Source organism: Copadichromis virginalis, linkage group LG4 (assembly GCF_057382275.1).
Source record: "Copadichromis virginalis isolate Kocher_CV1m ecotype Utaka linkage group LG4, C_Virginalis_male_GT1.1, whole genome shotgun sequence".
NCBI lineage: Eukaryota > Metazoa > Chordata > Actinopteri > Cichliformes > Cichlidae > Copadichromis > Copadichromis virginalis.
Genome location: NC_140621.1, coordinates 16,939,644 through 16,961,705, shown reverse-complemented (window position 1 = coordinate 16,961,705; position 22,062 = coordinate 16,939,644). Strand labels below are relative to the sequence as shown.

The following is a 22,062-nucleotide window of genomic DNA, read 5'->3' as shown; positions in this document are numbered from 1 at the left end:
TATAGCAGTGATTTAATATTTTCCAATAATCTTTTGCAGTTAGAGTAATATACTCTATACATATAGTACGGTTTCTTACTGTACACATAGGAAAACAGCATTCCTAAAGAAAGCTGAGATCCTTCATTGTGTGCAGCAACATTTATAGAGTGGCAGCAGAGATCATTTTCGGTGGAGAACACCGTCACACTGGTCCAGTGTCTCCCACAGGGGTTCGGTGGTGGCTGGGATCTAGTGGAGGCCATAGCATATGATTCACATTCTCATCACACCATTCAGTGACTCCCTGTGGAGGAGCACTGCTGTCCAGGAAAAGACCACTCCTATCAGACTATAAATGCTTTTTAGTAAGTTCAATGTGATCACTCAGAACTACTCTGTGTCCGTTTGCCCTGACCCCTCTCTCAACAACATGCCAGCAAATATCCGCCCGCAGCATAACAGAGCCACTGGATCTCTTCACTGTAGGGATGGAGAGGTCAAGGTTTTACTTTAATCTGATACCTCTAAGTAGCTCCATAGGTAGGATAGTCCACGAATGTCTCTAGTCATACTGTATTTTTTAAAAACTATAGCCCTCTGGGAAGCTTATAAATAGCTCTGGCTCTCCCCCTTCTCACAGGAAACTAGAAAAAGCTCCCTGCTGTACGTGACTCCCCTCTTGTGTACGGCTAAAACATTCGTTCACCAATAACAGCAGCTCTTTAACCACTTCCCAGCCAATCGCACGTCCCCGCCGAGGAAAACACCCAGTTCCTGTGGTGTTTTATGTAAAAGGCGGAGACACGGAGAAGCCAGGGGCCAATAGGAGTGCAGCTCATGAATAATGTGTGGGCGGAGACTCCAAGCTCACCAACCCAGCCTCCTTCCTGCATCGCAGGCCATGAGCGTCCCGTCCCTCCGCACGACCCGAGCGCACCGGGCCAATGTGAATCGCTGACATTTAACCAACGCCGCCCCCTTCTTCTTCTCACTCTGCGCTGTTATTATTTTTATGGACGGACTGCGACAGCTGCCAATGCGTGCTTCATCTTCGTGAAGTTGGGACAAAACTGAAGGGTAAGTGAACATCTTTATTTCAGCCTGCCCGGTGATAATAGAATACATCCTAGGCGTGCGCGCATCGGTTCGGGACGCGGCGTCTGTGTTTTTCCGCAGCAGTGATGCAGTAGGTGCTTCATGTCACGTTCGCCCCGAAACTCACGATAGACACGCACACAGGCGTGTTGTTGCTCCCTGGGGTCTCAAGACGTGCCTGTCTTGGGACATTGTGCCCTTTTCCCAGCAATGTGGACCTGCTGAGCAGTAACCACTCTATTCACTAAAAGGGACGTCAGCAAGGTCACGATGGTAATGATGATGATGATGATGATGATGATGATGGTTTACAATGAAATCCTAATGAGGCAGATAGGAACCCCTTCACAGAGCCGGGGGGAATCCCATGTGGATTTCCAGAGAAAGTTTAATTCAGCAGTAAGGTGTTTACGCTCAGGATCGGTGTAAAGCATGGTGATGATGGACTGAGGACCTTTCATATCTCGCTATAAAAACACAATCAGAACAGAATCTTCGAGGGGCTACATCCAAAAAATAAGAAGGCAAATTTATGCAAAGCTTAAGTGTTTGGTTTGTCATCAACTTGAAGGCTTCTCCGTCTGTGAGTGCCCGGGGTCAGCCTTGTGTTCAGTGCTATCAGTAGCAGCTCAGCGCAAACACGCTGGAATTTGAGTATCATCTTCTTCCTTACAGTAAAAAAAAAAATTACCTTAAAAAAAAATCAAAGCGCAGACAGGATTTTTGTAACATGTGGAAGAGGCTATTGGTTTGCATGCATGAACATCAGCTGATTGCTTTTTACAGTAGCTCATCATCAGCAACATTTGCTACAGGATCAAGTTTATACCTGATCAGTGTCCTTATCTGTTTATCCGTTCTCATGGCTCTCCCCACTTTGTGGGGCTCTCTGTCCTGGTCGTTGTGTCCTTGGGCAAGACACCTACCGCCTACTGGTGTTGGCCAGAGGGGCCGATATGGCAGCCTCACTTCTGTCAGTCTGCCCCAGGGCAGCTGTGGCTACTACAGTAGCTTGCCTCTACCAGTGTGTGAATGTGAGAGTGAATGAATAGTGGAACTGTACAGCGCTTTGGGTGCCTTGAAAAGCGCTATATAAATCCAATCCATTATTATTATTATTATTATTATTATTATTTGTGCCAGAAGTTTCATCAGATCTACAAGCAGGAACAGAACACCCGGTTTTGAACTCAAAGTAGAGGACTGACCTTTAAATGTCCAGTACTAATGATGCAGGTGCAGGAGTGCTTGGAAATAAAATGTTCTGTCAAAGTGATGTGCATTTCTGTGCATGTGTGAAGAAGAAGCCCTGTGGTTCTATTAGATGGTGACCCAAGGAAACCTGAAGATAGACTACTGTTACTCAACACTTTAGTGCGTTTGTTTGACCAGGCGCTTGGTTCCTGTGAGAGCAGCTGCAGGTTTATCTTATATCAGGGAAAGAGGTGAAATGTGTGGAAATGAGACTTGTGAAAAGAAGTGAGATATGTTGAGTTTGGATTCCAGTTGTGTAATGTCGTAAGAATGATGCAACCGGGTGTGTTGTTTAATGAAAGCGTAAAGGTTTCATATAGCTATGTGAGGAGATGTTGGTTAAGAGGAAATTGCTCATTGAAGCCGCTTGAGGTTAACCTGGTGAAGTTTAAAGATTAAGAGTGGCTTTTGTTTATGATTTAGACAACGTATTAAAAAACTTGACATGCTTTTATCAAAGATGAGGAGTTTAAAATCAGTGTGTGACAGAAATAAACAAGCTGGCAACGTGTATCCAAGTACATGTGAACTGCTTGGAAATAACTGCAGCACATGACATTTACGTTTTGTGTCTGTGTGTGTGTGGTTGTAAGGTGTCCCCGTCTCAGCGGAGTGTCTTCTATATTTACCCAGCATGCCGCTGGCTCGAAGCCTGTCTGTCACGTCCCTGTCAGGACTGGAGGAATGGGACGAGGAGTTTGATTTAGAGGATGCCGTCCTTTTTGAAATAGCCTGGGAGGTTGCTAACAAAGGCAAGTGTTTGGTGGTTTTTGAAGATAATTAAAAAAAATTATGCCAAAAGACAATGTCGTTTGTGTTGAATCACATTATATCTTTCTATGTGTGAAGTTGGAGGCATCTACACCGTCATCCAGACCAAAGCCCGTCTGACCTCAGAGGAATGGGGGGAGAACTATTTCCTGGTGGGTCCCTATGTGGAGAGCAATGTGCGCACTCAGGTGGAGCTGATCGAGCCCACAAACCCCGCACTCAGGCTGACCATTGACAAGATGAACTCCAGTGGGTGTAAGGTACTACCATATGTAAACTAAAACACAAACACCCCTACACACACACACACAGACACTGAGTTAAATTTATACGATCCACTGACGGGCAGTCATCCTAACAACTCGTGGCTGAGGTACTAATAGTTTATTTGTGTATGCATGCAGTGAATGTGCGCTCTAACGCCCAATTAGAGTTCATCTTTCACTCATCTTTTACATCTGACACACTCCCACTCTGCCCAGCCTTCTGTCCTTGACCACAACTCAAAACCCAGTGACATTTCCCCCGCAAAGGTTAGAAGTTGTATCAATGTCTCTCTATCTCTCTCTTTCTCACAAATGCGCTCCAGAAATAGATGACGGAGTGTGATACTTCTAAAGCTTTGTGCTGTGTCAGTCTGAGTGTAATGTGGAGTTGTGGGAAAAGGTTAGGACTGGTAGCGGTACGCTTTTAAAGGGGTTAGTGCAGCCAGGTCAGTAAAGCCGGTATGGTTTACTTTCAGCCACAATTGATGGGACAAGAAGAGAGCAAAAGCAGGCTGCAGCAACACTGAATTTGCATGTTTCATATTATGTTACTAGTTCCTTCCCTCTCCTCTGCTCTTTGTTTCTGTGTGCACATGTGGTTCAACAGCAGAGGCATCTGAAGATAACATTACTTATGTTACATTGCTAATAAGGGTGTCCCAGCAACACTCGGTGTGTCTGAAAGTTTGGTTTGTAATGATAGTTTTGTTTAGTTTTGCCCAGTGGATTACAGGTATCATCCCAGGACCCTCCCATTTTCAAACAAAACGTCTAAGGTTTTATGTACCGGTATCAGAACATAATAAAAATCTATTGATTCTTACTAAATACTGAAATAATTTATATACAACCTGATGAACAACAGTACATGACATATTCACTGTGCCATTGTTATTTTGCAGAAGCAGTGTGGGGGGGGAAAAGAGTGCACCCCGTGACTCAGTAGTTTGTAGAAACAGCAGCAGTAACTTTTAGGGATTGTTTTGTTTTTTGTTTGACATTATCAGTCTCTGATCATGGTTGTGGTGGAATTTTGATCCACTCTTCTTTAAACGGTTGCCTCAGTTCATGCAGCTCTTTGTTAATGTCCCACCAGAGTATTTCCATCATGTTCAGGTCTGGACTCTGACTGGGCTAAGAAAATGCATTGATTCTATTCTTTTTCAGCCACAAATTTCCTGCCGTCCTTGTAATCATTGTCCTGTTGCAGGACCCATTTTCTACCAAGCTTTAGTTATCGGATATTTGGGCTCACATTTGACCCCTTAATACTTTGATATACACACGGGTTCATAGTGGACTTCATGACTGCAAGGTGCCCCAGTCCTGGGGTTGCAAATAAGCCCACATCATCAGTCCTCCACTGCCGTGCTTGACAGTCAGTATGAGGTATTTGTGCTGACGTGCTGTGTTTGGTTTTCAACAAATATGGCTCATTGAACAGTTTGACCTTGAGGGGAATTTGCTTTTCCACTCATGGGATGATTGAGGGATTGTTAACACATACCTGAATGTTCCAGACAAGCAAAACTGGCAAAACGTCTGCTTTTATAGAGCTGCTCACAGTTAATTATCATTTGATTGACTAATTTAAAGTTATCCTATCAATTCCCATGCAATGTCTTTGTTTTTCATGCACTTTCATGCAACCTTTGTTAAATAACAAATTTTTCAGACCTGCTAAAGACTGTAGTAGTGGTAGTAGTTGTGGACACTGAATGAATGGGGCCCAGGGTTGCTTACAGATGCACAAGTGGTGTGGGGGCAGGGTGCCAGCAGTGGAAAGTGGGAGGAGGGGAAATAATTTGCCTGTTCATGGTTCTGTGCAGCCTAAATAAGGCTGAAGGAACATAAGAACCTCAATGTCATTTTAAGAATTGAAGATGGTGATTTGATTACCAGATGATGTGTTTTTAAAGGTTTATTCATTGCTGGTACAAATTTTAGATCATTAGTTTTGGCATTAGTGTATTAAACTATTCCACTTTAGTTGCGTTCTAAGCAGCATGAATTGCAATTCTAACAACGAGAAATACTCAATCCAGGCTTTCTTAGACTGGAATACATTTTTGTAAAGACATAGAAGTCATTCACTTACGTTATGTTAGAGAGAGAAGGACTAACCAGTTTTTTTTTCTCCCTTTCGCCCTTGTCTGTTTTCTTACAGGTCTACTTTGGCCGCTGGCTTATTGAAGGTAGTCCCTACGTTGTGCTCATTGATATCGCGTTCACCGCCTGGTCTTTAGACTCCTGGAAGAGCGAGCTGTGGGAGCTTTGTTCCATTGGCGTGCCATGGTTTGACCGTGAGGCTAACGATGCGGTGCTGTTTGGTTTCCTGACCGCTTGGCTTCTGGGAGAGGTCAGCAGCTCAGACTTAATACTACACAGCTGATGAGAACGGGCATAAAACATAAAGATGGATTATCTGTAGGTCCTCCAGCAGTTTAAAGGGCTCTTTAAAGCAGCATATTAAACTAATCTGAACCCTTTCTTTCCTTCCAAATCACAGTTTGCAGCCCAGTGTGAGCAGCCTGCGCACATTGTGGCCCATTTCCATGAGTGGCTGGCAGGGCTGGGGCTGGTGTTGTGTAGACAGAGACAGCTTCCAGTGGCAACCATCTTCACCACACATGCTACACTCCTGGGGCGCTACCTGTGTGCTGGAAACGTGGACTTCTATAACAACCTAGCAGAGGTATGTAGCTGCTTTTTTATTAAGTATCAGTTCAATAAATAAATAAAGATGCCATCAAGCAGTTGTTGGCTTTGAATGTGTGATTTATATGAATATAAATATGAACTATTTCAAAAAATAGCTGACTACATTATAGACTCTCTGTGGTCTGTCTGTGTTCAGTTCAATGTAGACAAGGAAGCGGGCGATCGACAAATCTACCATCGCTACTGTATAGAGCGTGCAGCGGCACACTGTGCCCACGTCTTCACCACAGTGTCTCAAATTACTGCCATTGAGGCTGAACACCTGCTCAAGAGGAAACCAGGTGTGTAGCAGTGGACTGGTGTGTGTAAGACGGCAGCATGCCTCCAGCTCCCCCTGCAATACTCTGAATATAGAAGTCTGAATATGTAAAATATAATATATATAATATAATGCTTTCAGTGTAGTATTATTTTAAATTAACCCTTAGAAAATCCTTAAAAATCATGACTCATTTTGTCTTAAGAACAAAAAAGTAACAGCTTCCCAAAAACCACTTTAAAAATGTTACATAGTAATATTTTTTTCCACTTTAAATTACTCACTCTTTTAAAACTACTTCAGCCTGAACTATACATATCGAGTATTAATTATGCTTTGGAGATTTTTAATCTACCTGACTATCAAATCATCACCTTTTCTCTACTGCATGCTTATGCTTTGCCTGCTTCCACAGATATCGTGACTCCCAACGGGCTCAACGTGAAGAAGTTCTCAGCTATGCACGAGTTTCAAAACCTCCACGCTCAGAGCAAGAGTCGGATTCAGGAGTTTGTCAGGGGACACTTCTATGGGTTAGTCCGCACGTCACAGCGTGTGTAAAGTGCTTAAAAGTTAATGAATTTAGCCAGAAAGGGGAAGTGACAAATCAAGTTGTGTATTTTTTTTTTTTTTTTTAATTGTATGTTGGTGACCATCTGACCATCAGACACCTCGACTTCAACCTGGACAAGTGTTTGTTCCTCTTCATCGCTGGGAGGTACGAATTCTCCAACAAAGGAGCCGACATCTTCTTGGAGGCTTTAGCCAGACTCAATTATCTACTGAGAGTACGTATGTGTGGCTGTGTTCACAGATGTGCACATGTGTTCACAGATGTGGAAGGAGAAAGGTCAATCCTAGGTGTTTTTTTTTTTGTTTTTTTTAAAAAGATAAAACAAAATCTAACTCCAGTGTCTGTATGGTCCATCAAAGGTCAACCACAGTGACGTGACAGTGATCGCATTCTTCATCATGCCAGCTCGGACAAACAACTTCAATGTGGAGACCTTGAAGGGCCAAGCAGTCAGGAAGCAGCTCTGGTGAGGTTCTTTAAAGATGTAGTTATTCATTTTGAACTTAAAGGAGTAATGGATTTGAATTTTTATTTTATTTTTTTAATTTTTTTGTCCCTGGCAGGGATACTGCTCAGACTGTGAAGGAGCGCTTTGGAAAGAAACTTTATGAGTCACTTCTGGTGTAAGTCGACCCCTTTTTAATCCTGCCTCTTAAAAACTGTAAGATGTAAAAAGTATTAGACACCCAGCTTATTACAACAAATATCTCCTAATAAATAGTCCCCAATAAAGTTATGCATTAAACTTGGATATACCTGAATTTGTAAAAATGTTGAAATCTTATTGGTTTTATTAAATTCAAACCTGCTAATTATTTGATTTTTTGTTTTTTTTGTGCTGTGAGTTTCGTTTTAACATTAACTCGAGCTTTTTCTTCAGTGGGCAGCTGCCAGATGTGTCGAAGATGCTGGACAAAGAGGATTTCACTATCATGAAGCGCGCCATCTTTGCCACTCAGAGACAGTGCCAGCCTCCGATCTGCACTCACAACATGCTGGAGGACAGCAGCGACCCCATCCTCAACTGTGTTCGCCGCATTGGCCTTTTCAACAGCTCTGCTGACCGGGTCAAGGTAGGTCACGTGGCAGGAGGTGACCGCTGGAAGATTCCCTGTCGCCTTTCTGGGATTTAAGTTGTTAATTTATTTTGATTTATTTTTTTTAGTTTGTGAGGTATCATAGTCACACCTGAAAGAAAAAAGTGTTGTGAGCATGATTCTGTAATTTTATTTTTTCCTCAATCTGAATTACCCCTCATGCTGCTGGTTCTGGCAGTGTGCCCTATCTGTCTGTAACACTGAATTTCTTCTTCATCTGTTAGATTATCTTCCATCCCGAGTTCCTTTCATCCACCTCTCCTCTTCTTCCAATGGACTACGAGGAGTTTGTAAGAGGTTGCCACCTTGGCGTCTTTCCCTCTTACTATGAGCCCTGGGGCTACACACCTGGTATGATTCATTCATGCTGACAAGATGCATCTATGTGTGTATTAATATAAAAGTACTAATTATTGTTTCCCTGTTTATCAGCTGAGTGCACTGTCATGGGAATTCCATCAATCTCCACTAACCTGTCAGGTTTTGGCTGTTTCATGGAGGAACACATAGCAGACCCAACGGCATATGGTGCATCTTCATGCCTTCTCTTCTAAATTCTACTGTTTTTCAAAAGAAGTCCTCTTTTTAAGATAATCAGGAAAAACTGCTGCTTTTTCGCTTTGCAGGTATCTACATCCTGGACCGCAGGTGTCGGGGTGTGGACGAGTCATGTAACCAGCTCACTTCCTTCCTGTTCCAGTTTTGCAAGCAGAGCCGCCGCCAACGGATCATCCAGAGGAACCGCACTGAGCGTCTGAGCGATCTCTTGGACTGGAAATACCTCGGCAGGGTAACATTACAAATCCTGTTGCACATCTCTGGACCCCTCGGCCTTCATTGTCTTTGTTGTTTTCCTTCTTGATCAGGGGTGTCAAACATAAGGCCAAAGGCTCCAGTTCAGCCTTTTTGGCAGGTTTGGAAAATGTGAAGGGGGGCATACATTTTTGAGCTTTTCCTGCTGTTAAAGTCCTCCCCGTGGCCATTCATACTACAAAAGTAATTGAGTAATATATAAACAATTAAATGACAAAAGGAGAAAAAACAAGGAACTATCTACTATAGAAATGTATGCTTCTACGTTTGGTTCACATTTAAAAAAACAAAACTGAACAGTCTACACAATGAATGAACAGAACTTTTTCTGTGATTTTGCACATTTATATCTTATGGTTTAATCCAAAGAGACGCACTGACAGGCTTTTGTTTATCACGAGATGTATTGTTGAAATTGCACTTCTCTTTCTTATGTCTCAGGAGTTAAATGTGTAATTAAAATTCTTTAGACTGACAGACAGGAGAGTTTCACTCGTCGGCCTTCTTGAGCTCAGTGGGCTGTGTGTTGCCCACCATCTAACATCAGTTTGAGATCCTTGCTCTAGATTTTACTTAAAGTTCTTTAGTTATTGAAAGAAACTCCTTCTTTGGAGTTTCTTGTGTATTTCTCTACTATTTGCAACAACGAGTCTCACAGATAAAATCTTTACAACAGTTATTTATTTATTTATTTTTAATTTCTCCTTCTTTTCTTCATTAGTATTATATAGCTGCCCGCCACATGGCCCTGGCTAAAGCCTTCCCTGACACCTTCATATATGAACCTCAGGATACAGCCCAAGTAAGTTAACTTGTATTTTTTTTTAATAGACACAGTATTTAAAACAAATGTGAGGTTTTTTTTTGTTTTTGTTTTTTTTTCTTGAAGCGTCCTCTTCCTGTTTATGTTTTTAATACTTTCACTCCTGTCCTCAGACCGCCGGTTTCCGTTACCCCCGACCAGCCTCAGTGCCACCATCTCCAGCCCTGTCCCGCCACTCCTCCCCGCACCACAGCGAGGCTGAAGACAACGAAGATGACGAGTGCTACGACGAGGACCTGGAGGCCGAAAAGGACAAGGTGAACATCCGCCAGCCCTACACGCTGCCTATGAAAAACAAGTCCATCGCCATCATCGGGGCCAACGGGAATGGCGACGAGGTGACGAGCGAGAAAAACTGAGACCGACGCACTACTGCTAAACCTCACTAGTGAAACTCTTATCTGTGGTTCAAGTTGTCCGTGTAGACGACTGTGGCTGCGTGAACGCGTGTGACGAATTTAATATTGGCATGTTGTGACAAAATGCATTACTGTCAGTGTCTTCCCAACCTGTGCGTACCTCAGAATTTTTAAAAACAGTATCTGTCAGTTTGATATATTTTGGTATTGTTTCAGTTACACCAGCAGTGTGACCGGTAGTTTGCTTTGTGAAGTAAATGCAGCAACTTAAAAGGAAAAAGGTTAACTGACAGATCAACACATAGGAAAACAAATCAGGATTGCTGGATTTTTGTAGAATACTAACAGTGAGTAACGTGGATCTAACAGAGGATCATTAATATTAACAGCAAACTGTGGAGTCGGATTTTATACTTCATTCAAACGTAGGTCAGGGCTGGGAGAACAGCTTATCTCTCCTTTTTTTTTACCAGCTTACCATCTCTACAAGTTCAAAACGGGAAGCTTCCTGTGAAAAAGCCCACATAGCAATATTATGCATTAAGAGCCAGAAAGAGCATCTGTTCTTTTTGTCGTTTTCACTCGTGCCCCACATGATGTGACAACCATACAGTGCTTCACACTTGACTTTCTACCTTTTTGTAGCATTTTTTTTTCTTTTCTTTCTTTCACGCGCCTTGTTTTTTGCATAACCTCTCAAAATAGAAACAAAATGAAGAGCACACACTGATAATGCTGAAAACGCTCTCGTTCGGAGAATGGTATCGCCTTGTGTGTGAGTGTGTTCTCATTTTGTTTGTGTGCCTTACAGTATCACAGTGTGTCCACTGTACTCCTACTGTGTTTGTGCGCGCTTGTGTGTGGAGATTATTCCTTGGTTCGCCTGTTTCAGCAAGTATTTATTTGTGAAATGAAAAGAGGTAAGACAGAGGGGAAAGGGTACTGTGTCCTAAGATGGAAACTGTGTTTACAGGTAGAAGACCTGACAGAGAGAAAGGGCTGAAAAACAAGCTACTGTATGTCTTGAGTATTTGTTTTGGAAAAAAGGAAATGGTTTTGCCAGCCGTATACTGTCACTATCACTCCATTTCTCACAATCTTGCACCAGATGAACATATAATAAAATTTAAATATCTATATACACCTGTTTGGTGTTTTATAAACAGTAACGGGCTCTTCTTTCATTGTGTTTGTGCAGTTTATTGGAACAAATATATCCAAAGATTTGCTTCTTTGTAACATACTGATCTTATCTACACAGCATCTCCTTCATAAATCATTCAGATCAGCTGAAATGTTGCAGTGAATCCTCTTCTTCCGTTGTAGGTAATCCTCCAAAGTGCTTGGCTGTTTCAGCACAGGTAAACTCTGCCCCCGTGACCTTTGCAAACTGAGAAAAACAAGAATGTAAAAATCTGAGTCTTCACATGAAAAACATACTGAAACACACCGTACTCCACACTCAAAGAGGACCTATGATGCTATCACACTTAATATAATCCCCATATATCTTATGTTTGGCCTCGGCGCAGCTCCCAAGTTCATAAACTAAGAGAAACTTCCTTTAGGGCCTTTAAGGGCATCTGTGAGCCAGTTTTCTTTCTTTCTTTTCCTCTTGGAAAGGAAAGCTTTGAGCAGCAGGTGTCATCATGGGTTTGAAATCCTTTATTCTCATGGTGCATGTGCTGGAGATGACTATAATAAATATATGTGCATTTACTAGCGTCATAAAAAGCCATCGAAAAAACTGTAAAACTGAATACTTTTACAGTTTTATACTTTAATATGAGCACTCACCATTGTAATAGTGGTGTGTGTGTGTGTGTGTGTGTGTGTGTGTGTGTGTGTGTGTGTGTGTGTGTGTGTGTGTGTATTATGGAATAAATTAATGAAACACTTAAACCACACATAAGATATTAATATGAGTAATTGAGTGAGAGCGAAATGATTCAACAACGGTCACCGGAAACCAGCCATTAATCATTTGGAGCCTGAATTTAAAATTACAACAAAAAATGAAATCACCACCGCTTTCATCATCCAGGAACTGCCTGCACGCTCTGCACACATGAGGTCAGGCATTGTCTTGCACCACGAGGAACACAAGGCCCACTGCACCAGGTCTAAAAATAGCTCTGAGCATTTCATCCCTGTTTATAACTACTTTAAGGAGTTTGCTGTGCTTAAGTACAATTTGGAGGTGTTTGTGTTGACATGATAGATACCTTAAAAGGGTGACACAGAGTGCTTTACATCAGATTCACTGAGAAAGTGTTTGGCAGTCATTTAGGACTTACTGAGTAAACTATTCCAGAAAGAGCTGTAAGTTGCGCTGCCAGTAACAGCCCCGAGTTTGGCTGGATTCCTCCTCACTGTGTGTACTGAGAAACCATCAGGCCCAGTCACCTCCACTTCCACCACATGGTAGTCTCTTAACCTGCGGCATGAAGGTACATGAAGCTGGAAGATGCAGGCAGGATGGTTTCAAACAAACAATCCGACTTTTAGAAGCACTCACGCTGTATCTGACACAATCTCTCCCTGGACACCAGTGAAGCCCAGTGTCCCTGCTGCCACTGCTGCTGCTGCCATGGTGTTCACATTGTTAGGAGCGAGTGGGCACAACTCTGCAACGGAGCCTCTGAACAAAACACGCCTGCCTTCTCCCTCCGTCCAGTCAGTGAGGACGTCTCCTGTCAGCCGAAAGCAGGAGGGATGCTTGGACATTCTGATGAACAAAGCCTAAAAATAAACCATGAAAGGAAAAAGCAACATTAAATCGCTTATGTTCATTTCCATGGTTTTAAACACTGGACTATCCTTGTTTTACCTTTATTTTCCCACTGTCATTCAGCCTCTGGATGTCCTGGCCTCCCCATAATGCACCACTGGGGACGTAGAGAGTCCTGCCATACTTCTGAGCAGCCTGACTCAACTTCTGGTTCAGATCAGGATCAGCGAGGGCAGATGGAGAGCCCACCTAGAGGAGGAAAAAAACGAAAAACAAAGGTGCAAAACAAATGATGAAGTGTCGTTGACTTCTCAAGTGTTTGTGGGTTAGGATGACCGTCTGTCGACTCTGAATTTTGAACCTGTTATTGAATTTAAATCTACAAAGCAAACGCTATCAAACCAAACGCCCGTGTACATGCGAAACTCTTCAAACATTAATGTGGAGATATATTTAAAATGTGATTTGCAGAATGCTTCATAGTCACAGCTGCAGTGGAGATACCATGTGCTTGGTCTTTTATGCATTTAAATCCAGTCTGTGACTGAGAAGTGTTAATTGGAAAGTATCAAAAACAGATGAGGGTGAATTAAGACTTTGCTGGGGTTAATCCTGAAGCATATGAAAGACTATTGTCTGCAAAAAAGTGAACATTGAAGTATAGAAATGAGCATTTTCCTTATTTGCAAAGCAAATAGCCAATTTAAATAGCCAGATGCTCTCTCTGCCATCCTATTTCTGATGGTTGAGTAAAAGTTATGATTAACATTAACAGTTTGTTTCTCTATGTGAGGAATGAGTAGTTTGTGAGAAAGAATTGTGCTTAACAGTCAAATACTTTTGAGGGGTCCGTGAAGAGGACAGTGGAGGACTTTTCTCCAAGGAGGAGAACATTTAATAACCTTCAGCTGGACCGAGATGGCGATTGTTTACAGTCGAATGACATGATATTCTGTCCATTTTATGTACGCTCACAGTACCTTAAGGAAACAGTACCTCAACTGACCACTCGTTAAAACCAAGATATGCAGAAGAGCATCTCTCAATGCACAGCTTTGAAGCAGACAGGCTACAGCTGCGGAAGACCACATCCTGTCAACTAAGAACAGGAAACTGAGGCCACAGTTTGAACATATTCACCAAAATTAGTCAAAAGAAGATGCTGCCTGGTCAGATGAGTTTTGATTTCTGCTGTGACATTCAGATGGTAGGGTCCAATTTTGTTGTAAACAACATGAAAGGATGGACCCATTCTGCCTCGTATCAGTGGTTCAGCCTGATAATGATTTAATGGTATGAAATCATAAAAATGACAGATTTAAATCAAACTGTATCAGTCAATTAAAATAAAATCTGTCAAGTACTATAAATAAAATATAACATTGGAAGAATCTATCAAAAAAACAAACAAAGAAATGTACTAGCTGTTTCACTGAAATAGCAAAATCAGAAGTAGCTCACCATGAAATGAGACTGAGACAGAAACTGGAGCCCAAATTCTTTAACTATTTGAGGATGGCACACCTCAACAATCACATCGCATCGCCTGCAAAACACACAATGATTATTCTTCAAAGTTCAGAAGGGAAATTCCCGAAGATAAATACAGTACGTTTATAGCGTTCCTGATTTAATACATAAAAACACGTGTGCACAGAACAATCATGCTGTGTGCACGTGGGTTTTTAATGCTTATGCACATGTTTGCACCTTTCTGCAAAGGACGATAGATCCCCGAGTATGAGTTCAGAGGGGACTAAACCACTGAGCTTGCCAGAATTCCTGTTCCAGACAAAACCCAGAGTCAAACCGAGGGCAGGTCCATCTTTATTGATCCTCTCCACTAGGTACTGACCTAAATTGCACACACATACACACACATGCACATGCTTTCAGGAAATAATATACAGCAATTTAAAGAGTGTTTGCCTGGGATTTAAAAGGGGAATTCCGACCTAGATGTCCAAATCCTACGACTCCAATCCTTAAAGAGGAAGAATCGGTCGCCATAGCTGTACAAAGGAAGCAAACAAAGCAGATAAAAGCCCAGAGTGCAGTCGCAAAGCAAACCAATACACATGCACACATATACATGTCTATATTGACCTTAAGCCCTACCTGATATCAACCCCTTCTTGCACAGTTACTGCATTTATTACTCTATACACCCAGTAAACTTACACCCCCTCCAGCGTTGTCCCACACCTTGAATTTCAATAACCAGCCCAGAGCTGCAAGAACTGTGTTCAGGCAAAGCACAAAGTTTGACTCAGAGTAGCCTGTAGTTAATCATTGTTGCAGTTCTGTGAAATTATTACACGCAGGGCTCCTCCTCCATCTGCTTGAACTTAAATCTCAGCTTCAGAAAAATGTAATTGTTTGAAATTTTCAAAACAAAATCCAGTCAAGACGAGCACTGAACATCATTCAACATACAAAGCATTTTATTCTTCTTCTATGTCAGAATGTGTGTCATACTTTCTTTGATCACAAACAAAAGAAATGTGTCATATTCATCAGTATCTATGAGCAAACGAGCCCTTTCCTTTACTTTAAATGTGAAGCACTGGAAACTGGATGGGGCTTTGGCATAGCGTGTTTTTCATAACCATCCACATTTTTTTGAACAGTTGCCACAAAAAAACCCCCCAGTATTGTTATAACAAATTTACAGCTGTTTATCAAAGAATCCAATCCTTTCCTGTAAAATGAACTTTTTTTTTTACACATTTGTTTTATGAAACATTGAGACATAAAAAAGTCTCAACAACAACAATCATCAGGTTTTGTCAGTTTCCTGATATTAAAGTTTACATTTCACAGTGATAACACCTGCACAGTTCAACTTTGCTCCTTCTGTGCTGATGTCACCAACGTAATCCTGCTGGTGAGGTCAAGGGTGAGCAATTTGACCAGCAGAACTCAAAACAGGGAGCGAATTGATTATCAGAGCGCAATCAGACAGTGAGGATCGGTCTAAAGTTCATCGACATGAAATGCAGGCAGATTGAAAGACACGACAGAGGTTCAAGGCGAGGGGTACAGGAGCTGAGGATCGTTGGAGCTGAGGATCGCTGGCAAACAAGACAGTAAAGACACTTTTATCCTTCTGAGACGTCTGCCCACAGCAGTGCTGTTTGAGAGAAGATGGACATCCTTGAGACTCACGCCTATCACAGGCGGCAGAGGAGAAATAAGGTACAGTTCACCTCTATTTACAGCCAGTATTTCTTTATTTCTAGCAGCACTTTGCTTAGTGAAACCAGATGGAAAGGAGATGTTTGAAATCATAACTTGAATCTACTTCTGTACAAAAACTTGATGCATCTCTCCCTTTTCTTTCTTTTCGTCCATTTCTATCAGTCCTGTGCTCTCTTTCTGTCTCTCTTGCCTTTCTTTTTGTCTGCAGCTCTGTACTTCTACCTTTGGACTCCTGCTTCGCCCCCGTCCATCATGTCTGCAGGTGTCAAATCTGCACCAGTACTCCTATTGGCTGCAGTGGTGCTGAGCTGGAATGGAGGTCAGAGTGTCCTAGGTGTGGTGGGAGGACTGGTCTTCTCTGCTGTTGGTGACTGCTGCCTGGTGTGGCCTGAGCTTTTCCTGCATGGTAAGCGCTGGTGGTGGATGAGTTCAAAAAATTGAGCATTTTTTTCTTTTATGAAATGTCTATTGCTCGCACATGCCTCATTATTGTAAGAAGTATTTGTAATAGTTACTTTCAGAGAGTAAATTTAACACTCCAGGATTCATAAATTGCAAATCACATGCCCATTATGTCCTCAATATCTGTTTCAGGAATGGGTGCATTTGCTGTGGCTCATCTGTTGTACTCAGTTTCCTTCCTGTCCAGTCGTTACACAAAAAACTCCTCTTCCTGCTGGAGCCGTTTTCTCTATCTGATCCTGTTTATGGTTGGAGGAGGTTATTACACATTTTTATTTCCATTTCTGCAAAAGGACCCAAACTCTGAAGTGCTAACTCCAGCTGTTGGAGTCTACTTTGTCTTAATTACTCTAATGGGTCTATTAGCAGCTAGAACTAGCAATGTAGCAACACTTTTGGGAAGTCTGAGCTTCATGGTATCCGACGCAACGCTGTCTCTGCAAGTTTTTAAGGTGGTGGCACCAATGCAGCACGGTAATACTGTTGTAATGGTGACCTATTATCTGGCACAGCTTCTAATCGCTGTGGGTGACATGCAAGCAGTAGAGGACACGGATGAGTTTTCAAAATGGAAGAGGTCCTAACCAGTATCCCTGTTGTACTCCAAAAGCTTGTACTACATTAGCTCTCCATTTCCATAAATATTTGTTGTAAGTGGTTAAAAAAAGAAGAAGAAAGAAACAAAGAAAAGGAAATACATTCAATTTGCAATGTTCTAAAAATGAAAGAATTTATTTCCAAATGAAATGGAAAAACATTCAGTAAACTTCAGTTTATAATATTTATATTCTGTGATTTAATGATCAAAATATTTTCTTTGACATGCATGTTTACATGTAGATTGTGCATATGGTGGCATGATGTGAACTGCTCATTATACTGTATGTTTATACACGCAATCCCATGTTTTATTAACAGTAATAAATATTATGTCAACAACTGGGAGTTTTGTTTCAAGAAAAACTGAAAAGAGACAGGAAATGTAAAAGTAAAGCATACTATAATAAAATAAAATAGATTTAACTAAATTCAGCATTTGTGTTCTGCCAATTAAAATACATACTACCTTTAATGGAGATGCTTGGGATGACAGTTAAGATATTAAGAATGGCAAACATTGGACTGAAATAGTTGTTTTATACATTACAATATACAATACAATTATTTACACAGTGAAATCCAGGTACTGGATCATGTGCAACTGTCTTAACAGACCAAACAACAACAACAACAACAAAAAACATGTCCCAGCTCATGAATGTTCTGTTATCTTTTCATACTGATGCCAAAACATGTCAGGGTAAAAAAAAACAACAACAAGCAAACAAAGAAAGAATTAAAAAAATCAACGATCCATCCCAGTGTCATCTGACTGCTGCCTGGAGAAACACATAACCCTGAGTCGCTCACAGAAATCAAGTTCTTCCTGTTGGAAACAAACATGTGACTTTAAGAGGAAGAAAAATAAGATTCAGCTTATTTTTTTAATTTTCAATCTTTTAAACTTAAAAAAAAAAGCAGTCATATATCTCTTTATTGTTTACAACTAGTTAGCCTTTAACCACAATCACCTCTAGTTTTACATGGAAAAAACACATTTCATGACTGAAATGAAATTTTGTAGCATAATCACAACATTTCTATCGAGTTTTACGATCTGATTCTCAGGCACATGAATTACCTGACTTTCTTCTTTGCCTTGGAGCTCTTTGGATCTCTGTCTGAGTAATTCCTCCAGGCCCAGAGCAGGATTCCTGCAGTCATTGAGCCCTTGTGGAAAGTCTTCGACCAGACTACACCACCATCAGTAACAAGGACGGGTACAGTTACTAAAACCATCCATGAAATAATGTCAGATTTTCAGTATCATAATGAATGTTTCTTACCAGCAAAGGGCACCAAGCACATGTTCATGGACGGGTGAATGCGGTGTACGGAGAACTGATACCAGCTGCTGTACCATACCCATGGCAACAAGCGTGTCTGCGGGGGGAAATAATCAGGAATATGCCTGAGTTTATATTGAGTCAAGCCATTTTTAAGGAAAGCTTGCAAAAACTTTAGATAGATGTTTAAAGAGTAAACCAATTAAATATCCAAAGTAAAAAATCTGCTGTAGTTCTTCTTGTTATGGTCTACTATGTATGTGTAGTTAAGATTAAAATAGTTTTTCCATGTTTTCCCCAGACAAAGGTAGCAAGATCAGTGAGAAACACACATACTGCAAGGATAAAACTAAAAGGGAGAAAGTATAAAAGTTTTAACACGAGATTTAATTGCTAAAAAAAATCGTTTAAAAACTTTTTATGTTATTTTACCCTTTAACTGCAGAACTTGCCATATTGGCGACTAATCATGGATGAAGAGCAAAGCTGCAAATAAAATATCTTCATTTTCCACAGAAAAGGTGTCTCTATAAGCTTTTAGAGACATTATTAAACCATGTTGTGTCTTAATAAAAGGCTACAAAGTGTTGTATTGGTACTGGTGCAGGTTTACAGCGCTATCCTGTCTGAATGTCCTTCCCATCCATACCTTTCTGTTCGGGATGCGACATCAGCAGATTGAGCAACAGGAAAGCCGACTTGGTTCTGAGCTTCTCGTTCTCTGACTGCATGCCTCGCATCAGCACTGAGAATCCATCGTGGGACAGGAAGGCCTGGAGACCTGCCTCCTGCTCTCGAACCAGACCTATGATTACGACAGGACACAGTTTTGTTGAGGGTTGTGAAGCACAGAGCTGGGACAAAAAGACGGTGCCATGTGTCATTTGGCACTAAAGAAGAAAGCAACAGATAATTTAGGCTTAAAGTTGAATTGACAGGAAACATGAGATATAACAATATCATAAACACAGGCGATACAGTTGGGAGGCTGGCCACTAAAAATAGCTGTTGAATAGCCTGTCCATCTAAAACATCAACTATGGGAACCAACTGTTGACCGCACTAAAATTCGCAGACTGTCACATGGACAATCCGAGGTTCTGGATCATGTATGTGAAATGACTGATGTGCAGCAATTGGTTGCAGGCTTGTTGTCATGAAGCTCAGTTTTGAAGCATGCGTGCATTATGGCTCTACTCACATGAGACAGCGTAAAGAGCTTTCACCCTGACGGTGGGGTTTGGGTCAGAATCTGTCAGCTGCAGAAGCTTCGGCAGCGCCCCGATGCTAAGCAAGTGGAACTGCAGCTGTGGCATGTTCTGGGCACAGGAGGCAATGAGCTGGGCAGCACGCCACCTCAACCCACTTTGAGCATGATTAAGATACTGGGAGACGCACAACTCCAGCCCACCAAGGGTCATCAGGTCTGCAGAGGACAGGATGCAGTGAGCGTACAGTGAACACACGCTGTCTTTAGCGTGCCCTCTGCTCTAATACCATTTATTACCTCTGGCATTGTCCAGATTCTCACACAGCTCGGACAGCATCTCAAAGGCCGTTTCCCGCTCACAGTCCTCATCATCATCTTCCCTATCTTCCTCTCCACCCCTCTCCCTTTCACTTCCTTCTTTGCACAGAACAGCCAAGCACTGCTTCATCTGCTCCACTTCATCCATCTGCCCTTTGCACAGTTCTGTAAGAGCTTCTCTCAGCCATGTTTTCCTCTGGAAGAAAGGCACAAAAAAGAGCCTGAAGTAGTTTGTCATGCTGAATTCAAATTCTCTGATGTGATACCTCCAAGCACGCATTAAGAAAAAAAATAAAAATAACGTATGTGGACATCAGTGTCTTACTCAGACACATGAGATTTCAAGTGATGTGCAATTATATATTACTGTACGAAAGTCTTGAGTCACTCCTCATTTCTTTATATTTGACTTCCAAGAAAGACTTTCTTTGAATTTTTAAGCAATAGTTGAGCAATAACTCTCCAGGATTTCCAAAGGTCTTTCAAAGTTTTTCTTTCAACATTGGCTTCTTTTTTTAAAAACTGACTTTCAGTCCAGTCCTTCTACCTGACCATTTTTAGAAGAATGCTTCTTTGTTTGTCTGTTGAACCACTTGACATTCAAGCACAAAAAAGGCATCAAACTTAAGAGACAAGGCCATTGCTGTGTCTACACAAGACAGAAAACTTAGCAAAAAACAGTTTAACATTTTATCTTTAAACATTGTTACAATTTCTTTAATTGAAATTAAAAAAAAATGTCAAAGTTTTTAATAGTTTGAAACAGTGTTTTAGAGCCAACACGGTCATTCCCAGAGAGCTGCATGGTGTGCAAGGTTTCCTGAATTTGCGGAAACTGCACAAAGGGAGGACACAAGAGGAAGTAGCACGCCTGAAAAACTATCTACAGCAAATTAACAGTATACATAGCACTGTAGGTTTAAGATATCAAGCCCCTAAGTAGTATCAGTTATTGGCTGACAATTGAATAAAAACATTTGTGATAAATCAAGCTAAGAGAGAACATCATTGATGGCAATGGCATTTATTTACTTATCAAATTTAAAAGTGTTGTCAAAGATATCCCCTTCCTACCAAAATACTGAGGACTAAGTGGGGTGGGGGGCTGCCAGCAGTTCTGATTGATATAATTTCTATACCTTGTTCACTACTTAAATTAAAAGTTTTCTGTGATCCAGTTTTGTCCTGTTCATTTCTGGCCACAATGTCCGGCTTTCTGTTTGAATGCAGTATTATACTTTTGTCTCTCAAAGCACTCTGAAAACTATGAAAATGTGATATATCAATAGTTTATGGTGGGATGTTTTGCAAAGCGGAGCAACACATGTTGCTACTGTAAAAACAAAAATATTTATTATTGTTGTTGTTATCATTTTTGGATCTACTCTACTATATTATTATTATATCCTCATGCAAATAAGGCTTTTAGTTGACTAGTTGCTCATTCTACTTATTTAAGCCGTAGTTCTGTCAAAGCCACATTGTGAAGCTATGCTACAAGCATGTGTGTCCTGGTGTGAGCTACAAAGTCGACACCCAACAGTTTGTGTGGTCATCTGGCCTGATCCTGCTTAGGGTACAAGTACGTACCTCTTCTGACATGGGTTCAGGAGGGGCAGGACCCTCTGCAGCGGATCCAGCCTCCACTGCGAGCTGAAGGACCCCTTGGAGGTTCTGGGGATGTCTCCTGGTCTGCCTGTCTTCTGACATGGTGTTAACAGCTAAAGGGTAAAGTGGAGAAAAGAAAAAAAAATCAACAAGACAACTAAAGGAATATTTCAAAATAACCTCAGATTAATTTAAGTGTACTAGCAGTGGTACCAGGTAAAGCCCCACAGTTTATATACCAGGATCATACTTTACTACAAACATACAGCTCTGCTAATAATGCAAAACCTGCTGCTAGCCTCTTATAACAAAGGGTATTATTGCCCACTTACCTTTAAACTGACTCAAAATCAACGTAAAGGTAACAGACAAAGTTTCTCTCTGAGCTCAAATACAGCTCTCTCCCTCTATAAACACAGAAACGTGAAGCGCTGGAACGTTCTAGCTAGCTCTTCATCTCACGAGCAAGAGCTCACGAGTGGCAAGGGGGGCGCCATGTTTTACCGTAAAAACTAAACCAAACGGGCAAGCAAAGTAATTTTTGGATACTCTTTGCTCTCAAATCAACGTCATTTTAGACTTTCCATTTTTTGCTTTAAAGTCAGCTTTTCAAAATTATAATGCTGAACATC

The 22,062-nt window shown here is 41.3% G+C and overlaps 4 protein-coding genes across 6 annotated transcripts; 2 read left to right on the top strand and 2 right to left on the bottom strand.

Annotated features, from left to right (window-relative positions):
• The first annotated feature begins 878 nt into the window (after positions 1-878).
• Positions 879-11,183, top strand: gys1 (glycogen synthase 1 (muscle)). Of its 2 annotated transcripts, none has more exons than XM_085453895.1 (16): positions 879-1,059; positions 2,965-3,083; positions 3,181-3,362; positions 5,536-5,727; positions 5,878-6,063; positions 6,226-6,370; positions 6,764-6,881; positions 7,016-7,136; positions 7,282-7,388; positions 7,486-7,545; positions 7,803-7,995; positions 8,244-8,370; positions 8,452-8,547; positions 8,646-8,809; positions 9,554-9,634; positions 9,769-11,183. In XM_085453895.1, the coding sequence occupies exons 2-16, from the start codon at positions 2,966-2,968 to the stop codon at positions 10,012-10,014; spliced, it is 2,136 nt and encodes a 711-aa protein (XP_085310021.1). In that variant the 5' UTR covers positions 879-1,059; position 2,965; the 3' UTR covers positions 10,015-11,183. The 2 variants fall into 2 exon arrangements, with proteins under 2 accessions (XP_085310021.1, XP_085310019.1); XM_085453893.1 differs by having other exon boundaries at positions 2,925-3,083.
• Positions 10,711-15,021, bottom strand: aspdh (aspartate dehydrogenase domain containing). 2 transcript variants are annotated; one of them, XM_085453896.1, is made up of 8 exons: positions 14,864-15,021; positions 14,701-14,757; positions 14,456-14,600; positions 14,207-14,291; positions 12,845-12,994; positions 12,533-12,756; positions 12,312-12,451; positions 10,711-11,404 (listed from the first exon to the last, which is right to left on the bottom strand). In XM_085453896.1, exons 2-8 carry the CDS (start codon positions 14,753-14,755, stop codon positions 11,367-11,369), a joined length of 837 nt encoding a protein of 278 aa, XP_085310022.1. In that variant the 5' UTR covers positions 14,756-14,757; positions 14,864-15,021; the 3' UTR covers positions 10,711-11,366. The 2 variants fall into 2 exon arrangements, with proteins under 2 accessions (XP_085310022.1, XP_085310023.1); XM_085453897.1 differs by having other exon boundaries at positions 14,927-15,021.
• A 622-nt stretch (positions 15,022-15,643) lies between these two features.
• On the top strand, positions 15,644-17,119 carry tmem86b (transmembrane protein 86B). Its single transcript, XM_085453892.1, has 3 exons — positions 15,644-15,943; positions 16,109-16,352; positions 16,541-17,119. The coding sequence occupies exons 1-3, from the start codon at positions 15,893-15,895 to the stop codon at positions 16,990-16,992; spliced, it is 747 nt and encodes a 248-aa protein (XP_085310018.1). The 5' UTR covers positions 15,644-15,892; the 3' UTR covers positions 16,993-17,119.
• Positions 17,120-17,525: 406 nt separating this feature from the next.
• hspbp1 (HSPA (heat shock 70kDa) binding protein, cytoplasmic cochaperone 1) lies at positions 17,526-22,061 on the bottom strand. Its single transcript, XM_085453891.1, has 8 exons — positions 21,763-22,061; positions 21,413-21,543; positions 19,802-20,018; positions 19,496-19,720; positions 18,944-19,099; positions 18,295-18,391; positions 18,090-18,201; positions 17,526-17,834 (listed from the first exon to the last, which is right to left on the bottom strand). Exons 2-8 carry the CDS (start codon positions 21,530-21,532, stop codon positions 17,754-17,756), a joined length of 1,008 nt encoding a protein of 335 aa, XP_085310017.1. The 5' UTR covers positions 21,533-21,543; positions 21,763-22,061; the 3' UTR covers positions 17,526-17,753.
• Position 22,062: the final 1 nt, after the last annotated feature.